This window comes from Leptosomus discolor, chromosome 13 (genome assembly GCF_034619465.1).
Source record: "Leptosomus discolor isolate bLepDis1 chromosome 13, bLepDis1.hap2, whole genome shotgun sequence".
Lineage (NCBI taxonomy): Eukaryota > Metazoa > Chordata > Aves > Leptosomiformes > Leptosomidae > Leptosomus > Leptosomus discolor.
Genome location: NC_141403.1, coordinates 639,941 through 649,270, shown reverse-complemented (window position 1 = coordinate 649,270; position 9,330 = coordinate 639,941). Strand labels below are relative to the sequence as shown.

The 9,330-nt window shown below is 47.7% G+C and overlaps 1 protein-coding gene across 1 annotated transcript in view; it reads left to right on the top strand.

Moving 5' to 3' along the window:
• Positions 1-272: 272 nt before the first annotated feature.
• The window catches only part of ZNF521 (zinc finger protein 521), a gene marked incomplete at its 5' end in the record, with an annotated part of 246,223 nt that continues 237,165 nt past the window's right edge, over positions 273-9,330 (top strand). Inside the window, 2 exons of the mRNA XM_086472764.1 lie at positions 273-443; positions 1,580-1,634. Coding sequence (XP_086328890.1) covers positions 273-443; positions 1,580-1,634 — 226 coding nt within the window. The remainder of the gene's footprint in view (positions 444-1,579; positions 1,635-9,330) is intronic.

The window sequence follows — 9,330 nt, the reverse complement described above, 5'->3', positions numbered from 1 at the left end:
CGGGGATGGATGCGTGCGACCGGGGCGGCGGCGACGGCGGCGGGTTTTTACCCCCCTTTCCCCTTTTTTTAATTCCTCCTCTCCCCCACCCACCCCCCCTCGCCCTCCCCCTCCCCAGCCCTCCCCGCCCGCCTCTCCCCCTCCTCTCCCGCGGCGGCGGCTCCGGCTCCGCGGCGCGGCCGTGCCCGCCGGCTCCAGTCCGGGTCTTGGCGGCGGCCGCCGCCCTCCCCTCCTCCGCTCGCGCTCTCGCCTTTTAATCATGGCCCTGTGTCTGTGCGAGTGCAGGCGGGCTGACAATGATTTCCTCAGTGATTACGTACAGAGCGAGTCCCTGCGGGTTAGGGGCCCCCTCTGGAGCCATCCTGATGGCTTTGGGGGCCTTGCTTCCATTTTCCATTATTATGTGGACTACCGGAGCGACAGCGCAGTCCAAGACCTTGCAGGTTGGTGATGAGGAGGGAGCACACAGCACACTTCTCCTCCTCCTCCTCCCGCTCCCGGCTCTCCTCCTCTCGCCGCCGAGCCAGCCGTAGACTTTAGAGAGCAACATCCAGCTCCCAAAATCCAGGGCTGCTACCGCCGACCCGGCTCTTCGGGAAGAAGGGGGGGAAGGAGGGGGGGGGGGAAAGAAGGAGAAAAAAAAAAAAAAAAGGAACAAAAAAAATCCCACCCCAAAACAAGGGGCGCGGGGGGGGAGGGGGGGAGAAAGGGGGGGGGGGAAACAAACAAAAAGCCCAAACAACAACAAAAACAAACAACAAAAAAAATTGGAGCTTTTTTTTGTGGGGAAAAAAATAGTTTAGGGTATTTTCATATTTTTTTTTTTCCTAAAAGAAAGGAAGGGCTTTTTGTTGCTTTGCATTTTTTTTTAAGTGATTTTTGTTTCTTTCATTCCTTCCCCCCCCACCCTCGCATTTATAACTGTCTTCACTCCGGCGGGCAATTTAAGGGGGGTGATTATATAGAGAGATATATATTTTTGTGCAAGACCTTAATCGGGGTGTATTTTTTCCTTCGGTTTTTTTTTTTTTTTTTTTTTGCAAACTGCACAAAGAACCGGTTTGTAAACAAATCAAGAGGATTTTTAACACTTTTTTTTTTTTTTTTGCAAAGCAAATAGGAAAAGCAGATTATTTTCAGAAGGGTTGCTTTTTTTTAAATTATCCGCTTTTAATCGAATATGTAAATTCTTGAGTAAAAAGAAATTACTGTACTAACGATCGGACTCTTTTCCCCTCTCTCACGGCATTTGGGGGGCTTTTTTTTTCCCCCTTTTTTTTTCCTGTTGAGGATTTCAAAGTCTTCTCTCTGATTTGGTGCGCTTTTTTTTTTTTGGCCTTTTTTTTTTTTTTTTTTTTTGAGTGGGGGGGATCGGGAAAGGGGGGGGAGGGGGTCTGGCAGCTCGGAAAGTTTTGGTCGCAGCTGCCTGGCCAAGGCGCGGAGCCCCCCAGGCAGCGCCGGCGGAGCCAGGGAGGGAGGGCAGGAGCCGGGAGCCGCCGGCGGAGCGCGGGCGGCGCAGGGTCTCCGCGGCGATAAGGAAGTGTAGTTTGTGACCGGGCTGAAATTGAAACAACTTCAGCTGTTTGCTTTTAGGATGTCTCGCCGCAAGCAAGCTAAACCACGATCGCTCAAAGGTAAGTGCTACCCCCCTCCCTTTCCTTCCCCCGGCCCCCTCCCCCGGCCCTCGCTCCCGTCAGCACCGCGGCGGGCAGCCCCAGCCCGGCTCCGCGGCTCCCTCCGCGCCCTCTCCGCCGGCGGCGCCCCCCGCGCAAGCAACCCTCCTCGCCGCTAACGACCCCGAAACAAAGGTTGGGGGGTGGGGTGGTTGGGTGGGGAGGGGAGACACCCCCCGACTCCAAACCAGCCGGTTCGACCCAAACTTGCCGCGCTGGAAAAGTTGCCGCCGGCAGACGCGGTGACAGCCGCCTGCCGCAGCCCCGCGGCCCGGCCCCCGCCTCCCTCCCTCCGCGCTGCGCGGGCAGCAGCGCGGCGCCGCGGCCGCCCGCCAGCCAGCAGCGGTGCTCAGGTTTTTGTGTGTTTTTTTTTTTTTTTTTGTCCTGTGTCCCCCCCGCCCCCAAGAAATCATTAAAAAGTTGCGGGATCGCCCCCCCCTCCCCGTTCCCCTCCCCTCCGCCCCGCTCCCCGGCGCGGTCCCGGCGGGGCGAGGGAAGTTTCGGGGCGCCCGCGGGGTGGGGGTGGGGCGGGCCGAAGTTCCCCGCGCGGGGCCGGAGTTGGGGCTGTGGAGGAATGTGGCGCCGGCTGTCACGTGAAGCGGCCCCTCGCCGCCGAGGGGGCATGTGCGAGGGGCGGCGGCGGCGGGGGGGTTAAATAAATAAACACGCGCGTAAATACATAAATAAGGAGAGAGCCGGGGCGGGGGCGTGGTACTGAGGGGAGCGGGGAGGGAGCGCGCCCCGCAGCCCCAAGTCGCAGGGAGCCGTCCCGGACCCCCCGGAGGAGGCGAGGCGGGGGACGCCCGGGACCCGGAGGAGGACAAAGGGCGGTTTGTGTGGCTGTGGCTGGGGCCGGCAACGTCCCGGCCCGGGCGCCCCCTCCTCTCCCGCCCAGCACGGCCTGGCGCGGCCGCCCCCCGCCGGCCCGGCGGGCCCCTCGCCGCCGCGCTCCCCCCTCAGCCCGCCGCGGCGTGGGGTGTCGCCCGCCCGCGCCCCCCGAGGAGCGGGCAGCCGTTGGCCGCCCCCCCCCCCCCCCCCCCCCCCCCCCCCCCGGGCCCCGCCGCCTCCCTTCCCTTCCCTCAGGAGCCGTTGGCCGCCCCCCGAGGAGCCGGGAGCCGTTGGCCTCGGCGGCCGGGCGGGCAGGGGCTTCTCCCGCCTGCGAGCGGGGAAGGAGGCTGAGGGTGGCTGTCACCTCCCATAAACATCTCTCTCTGGATGGGCGCGTTCCTCCCGGGTTGGTCTGTACATTGCAGTGAAGTTGAATAAAGCCTGGGTTGCGTCAGGTCAGAACATCTATAAGTTGTCTACTTTTTTTTGGGGGGGGGGGGAGAAAGGCCTGCGGGACTGAGGGCAAGTTGCGGGGCCGGGGGGCAGCCCCGGCCGGGGTGCGGTCCTGAGGCGGCCCGGGGCTGACGGCAGGCCCGGGTTTCTCCCCGGCGGAGCTCCGTGCCTCGACACCAGCCCGGTCGCGTAGGTAGAAAGCGGGAGCGGGATCCGCTTTTATGGGCTGGTACAGCGGGACCTGGCAAAAAACTCTGCTCCCTTCCCTTGAAACGGCTCTTTCCAGGAGTTCCCTTTTCCTGTTGACTTCAGTGAGCTTTAGCGCAGGCTTTAGTTAGGTTTTTCTTTTTCTTTTTTTTTTTTTTTTTTTTTTTTAACCTCCCCAGATATTTTAAAAAGGAATAAAGGGTGCCTTGAATTTACTGCTTTACCTGCTGCTGCCGTCTGTATGTAGTTTAGCGAAGTTTGTGCGGTTCAGTAGTGTTTTTGTTTGGCATCTTGTGAAGAACAAATGAGCTGCTCTTCCCTTACCTTTTAAAAATGATACCACAATGAAAGTTCTGTTGCTTGGGCGCGCACTTATATTCTGAGCTTCCCAGGGAGGATTTATTTACGTGCGCAGAAGAGTTTTAGAGCCAGTAGGAGAGCGACCAGTTAGCCATATCTGCAAAAAGATGCTGGGAAACTTTAACTGAAGGGTAGTCTTAGACCCCCAGCTATCGAAGTGCAAAGGAATAGGCGTTCAGAATTAATTGGCAAAGAGAGGAAATCGTTCTTCTGTTAGGCATTGGACTCATTTTACTCGTGGTTGTTTGTTAGATGCGTTACAGAGAGGAGGTTTGTTTCAAATATCTTCCTGTAAACATCACAATTTAAAACAAAAGGTACAGCTTCCATTTTATGTGGAGGTATGGGCTTTGCCTTCCGTGTGCATCAGTAGCCTGAGAGTCCCTAAAATGAGAAAACAGCAACATTGTACGATTCGGATGGAGCAGCTTGGGTTTGCTGACAATAAACCACTGACCTAAGAAAACCGCGTAATGCTCACGATAGAGATGAGAGAGATTTCTTTACAGTGTCTTATTTACTATTTTTCAGCTAAAACCAGGCAGTAAATCAATCATCATCTGTAATTATTGCTGCAGTAATTACCTTTGGGGAGCAGGTTATCATTCTTGGTGGCCTTTGTTCAAATATCTTTTTCATTTTCCCCGTTCTATTTTTTCCCTGAATCATGTCAGTTTTTGAGTGGATTAATAGAGTTCTGAAAGCAGTCCGACTGTAGGGTTTCTGAAAGGGCTAATAATGCAATTCATCTGAGAAGTTGAAAGATGCTTGCATAGACACAGCATTTACATTTGCTGATGAGAGTCTGCCCATCAATTATTACATCTTCATTTTTAGGGAACAAACAAAAGCTGTAAGTAAGGTTGCAAGGAGAATTTCAACTGTCCCTCCAATGCAGCATTTATTTAAATTCCTTATTTCTTAAGTATTACAGATTTAGTCAGTACAAGAATACAGTTCTACAGTTTAAAAATAAGCAGTATTTTAAATAGCTTCTCTGAAAAACTATTCTTTGAGTGTATGTAAATGAGTTATTTAAACTCATGAGTGCTGTTTTACATCTAAATAAAATACAGTGTTACACATTACATTTCCAATTTGTCATGTACTTAGCAACCCTTTCTGGGGCGAAGATATAAGAGATATTTTTGATATGTCTGTCACTTTTGATAACTTAATTTGGAACTTATATCTTAGGGGAATACTGATACAAGGCAGGTAAATACATTAAAACAAAATGACAATTGAGTTTTTTATATTGAATGCATGAAACTAACGTTCATCTGAAATGGTGGGTGTTAAGGACTTGCTAATGACTAAATTTCGTCTATTTCTTGAAAATACACTTTTTTGTAAATTACTCTGATTTCTGTTTACATTCCTTTTCTATTTCTTTTTCTACCCCCCCCCCCCCCCCCCCGCCCCCTGTTTTGATTTCTTGCCAACTTTAGTCTGACTGTCCTCCAGCGCTCAGTGAGGACTGCATCTCAGGTTTGGACCTAAGATACAGAAAAGGCATGGCTAACATTAGATAAGCCCCTTACAATTTAAGAACAACAACAAAAAAAAGTGTTCCAAGGAAAAATAAGATTGTAATTATTTCCTGTGAAAAGCACTGTCTTATGCAAATATACTACAGGGTTGTGGCAAAAAAAAAAAAAAAAGTCTCAAAATGAGAGTGAATTATTTAACTGTCTGAAAAACTGTAATTTGAATATCTGATTTCACTTTAGGAAGGAGGAATTAAAGTTCACCTGCTGGGTTCTTTTAGGCAGAGGAGGGATCTGTAGCATCAAACTCATCAGTCCTGACCTGTATCTCATTCTACTGATTAATTTGTCCCATTTTGTTGGGGGAAAAAAATCTGTTGGGTATCATTGACCTGATCAAAATCACCTGGTGCCTTTGGTGGGGGAGGGAGGATGGCAGGAGGAAGGCAGGTGGGGAAAGGTAAGTCAGAGAGACGATACCCGTGGGTAAGCCCCGAAAGAGCCACTGTGCAGGTGAAGGGCGTTGGAGAAGGGCAATGGGTGCGACTCCTTCAGCCCCCAGCACCCACGGGCAGCACCATTCCCTGGGCAACCCGTGCTGGAGACCTCCCGAGGTGGGAAAGCCGGGGGAGCGGGGAGAGCAGCTCGCTCGTCTCTTGTTCAACTCGGCCGTTAGAATGGTAAACGTTTTTTTTTGTGACTTGGTGTGCTTTGTAGGTATCACACTGGGGTTACTGACAGCCTCTCCCCTCCCTTCCCTTGCTGGTTTACGGGTTTTAGTTTTGGGAGGGCTTGAGGTTTTGCTCTCGCTACCGGCTTTTGATGAGGAACTTTGTTTAGAAACAAAGTTACAAAAATAGTCACTTTCAAAGCAAACCAAGTATTCTTTAGACAAACCCGAATGAAAACGTAGCCCTGCGAAACCTTAAACCAATGTTTCTTAAGCTGAAGTCAGGTAATGTTCGTTCTGCTAAAGGCACCCTGAAAAATCCCTGAAATTGTAGGTGTTAGATAAGCCATCACAAGGAAATGAGAACAGCCCCACACATGTAATGGAAGTGCTGATCTCTGAAAGTGATTTCTTTTTGAAAAAGATATTTTTCTATTTTGTTATTACTTCAAAGTAAATTTTTATTCACTGTAATTTTGTATCCCACATTTGACTGCAGAAAGAAAGTTACTGAATGTTAGTTCCTAGACAGATGAGAAGGAAAAATTTATTGACTGTATTTTTACATATCTGTGTTCCGCTTAAAGAAGGCTTGTACCTTGAAATATTTTGGCAAACCCAGGGTGCCTCTTAAAGCTGTTCCCTCTTTTGGGGGAAACCTAGGTCCTCTTTCCATCCTGACTGAATTTACAACTGCAGCTCAATTCATGCAGCGTGGGGGTGGACTGAGTAGATGTACCTGTGTTTTCATGTGACTTGTTTTCTCATCGTGAATTCAAAGCGAAAGGGTTTCTTGTACAGAGGTGCAGGTGGTGCAGTGTAGTGCCACAGAAAGTAGAACAGTAGTGGATTAAAACAGGAGCCTTACTCAATAGCAGCAGTAGTTCAGGGGTGATTTGCCGTTCAGGTCCCCACCAAACAGTAGCCTTTACATCTCTGTGTGTCTGTCAGCTATCTGAATGTTTACCCTCAGCCCCAGCCCTCCCCAGCTTCTCAGTTGCATGGACTAGACTCGAAAGTCATTAGATTGTCTGCTGATTAGACTATAATCAATCCAGCATAAACAAACCCGACAATTAGTATTGGCATGATTTCTGTGAACTTGACTTAAAAGTTTCAGTATTACCAGTCCAATGAACTTTTTCTGAACGGGCTGTTTTCAGGAACTATGTTGTTTTGGCATCATCATTTTGTAGGGAGGGAACAAAAAATTCGTAAGATTCCGTTTGGCCTGAAAAGCAAAAACATCTGTTTGATGCATGAGTGGATTGCTGGCTTCTATTTGGCCATCCAAAAAAAGGCAGAAATTAAGATATCGAACATAAAAGAGTACATGAAAAAACAAATTACAAAGAGGATTTAAGATTAGCATCTCTTTATAATGCAGGCTATTTATAGTGTTCTGGTTTTGACCTGCCAAAGCATGCCCCAGCTCCTTTGTATATTAAAAAAATCCATAGCAACAAAAACATCCCTAACCTTTAGTAATATTCCTTGACTTTGGCGATGCACAGTGGTGTTGCTGGTCTTGGTTAGCTGTAGGATTACAGTAATGCTACCCAGTAGTTTCTGGGGCCAGCAGGAGCTGTATTGGCTATCGCCTCCTTAGGAGTGAACATCTAACATCTAACCAGCTACTGGTCCTACCGCGGGTTTCCATGAAGGTGAAGTCTTGTGACAAAGATCATCTTAAGAGGCTTAGAAATGCTGCGGGTTGGGTTGGGTTTGGTTTTCCTGAGTGGCTGTTAACTGGTGTACCAAGGGAAGCACTTATCGAGCGTGTGTAGGGTAACGCCACCATCTAAGATGTCTTGAAAGGCTTTATGTTGCCGTGTAATTCATCCCGTCTAATTTACAACTGGTTCAGTAGCTCTCATTTCTCTGTCCTGAAACACGATTCAGTATGTTGAAACTCGGGCATTTTGGAAAAAAGTCTTCCTTTTGAATAGTTGTATGTGAGGAAGGGATTTAGAAGAGCCGCTGACATTTTACGTAGACTACAAAAATTCAGTGGTTTTTCTTAAATAAGATACTTGGAATTGTTTGGGGTTTTGGTTTGTTTTTTTTTAGATATTGATGAAAATATAGTAAAAATGCTGATACCTTAAGACAGACCTCTTAGCATCTTTTCCCATCTGTATTTTACGTTTTCCATTGGTTCCCGTAGGGCTACCTGAGCTCAAAATCAGTCCCAGCTGGGGGTGGGGAAAATGCGCTGTTTCGCTGAAATCAGAACCGTGGCATCTAGATGTATGTATATATATTTTTCCCTGAAGGGACAACATGCAGATCTACAAAGAATTCGTCCTGTTTTATTTGGTGCTGTGAAAATGTACGTGTCTGTTTTCAAATATATTTTGCAGTATGTTACTACAGAGCATGAAAGTTTTTCAGTCGCTTTCTTTACAAAAGTCACATAGCACAAGAGAAGCTTTTAAATACTCTTAAATCGTAATTCAACACTTGGCATAGGATTCTGACAAAAGATGAGTGTGCAGAAACCAAAAGAGCTGGTGAGGTTTGTTTTTGTTTTAACTTTAATTTTAGACAACTTGGGTTCTATTTCACCTCAAGTATGAGTAATTATGCTAGTTTAGCAATTATTAGAGATGAAAGAAATTCTGTTAGATATGAGTCTCCTAAACTTCAGTAGCTTTAGCCAGGATAATGATCAAGGAGTAGTTAGCCATATGCCTAGGGACTGCGCTGTAGCAAAAAAGATAGGGCTGATCTTGGGGGTATCCTTATTACAACATGTTATAATTAACATTTTCATTCAGCCCTCCTACTTTCCAAAAAAATCTACTTTGTGTTCTCCTCTGCACACATTAGTAAGGCTGCACAAAATTGCCCTCTTCCAATAGATTTTTTTGAACCAGGACCATTGTCCTCTGTATTTACAATATTAGTTAACACTGGTCACGCTTTTGTTCCCCGCTTCACATTCCTTTAGATTCGAGCACATTTTTCCACTCTATACTGCATAATTACTGAGAAAAAGATGTAGAAGAGTTGTGGGTTTTTTTTTTCCTCCTTTTTCAGGTTTTAGTCTATGTTATCCACCTTGTGCTGCGTGCAGATGTGAGCCTTCAGGTGTTCCTTTTGCGGTGCTGGGCATGCTGTACCACAACTTCTCCTTGTGCGGCTCAGTCTGTGTGTCGTGTGCTCAGAAGGGCTGTAGGGTTGTTAGCTGCCAAGGCTGCACAATTAATGCCCAATGAAATTTTAGATTTGGGGGATGTGTTTTCATTGTGGTTTTTTCCCTGCTCTTTTTTATCATGGGAGCAAGACAGAGGGGTGTTTTTTGATTAAGTGATTCATCTGATACTTTCACTTTCAAATATAGGTGCAATTAGGTGCAATTTTTCTCTTTAAGGTTAGGATTCTTAGTCCTTCAAGATTTCTTAAAGTCATTTATGTATCTGTTGGTATAGTGACTTCCCCTCCCCCTTCCTTCTTTTTAGATGTGATAGGGGCCTACTGTGTTTCTTTAAAAACAAAGTCATCAGTGACTAGTTAGCCTTCTTACAAATTCGAAACAGTGCTGGTCATTAGTTAATCAGCCTCTGGGCTGAAGCAGAACACCTTTCTGCCCTGAGGACGAAAGGACAGGATGTTGATAGTGAGGGTATGGTGTTTTCCCTCCTTC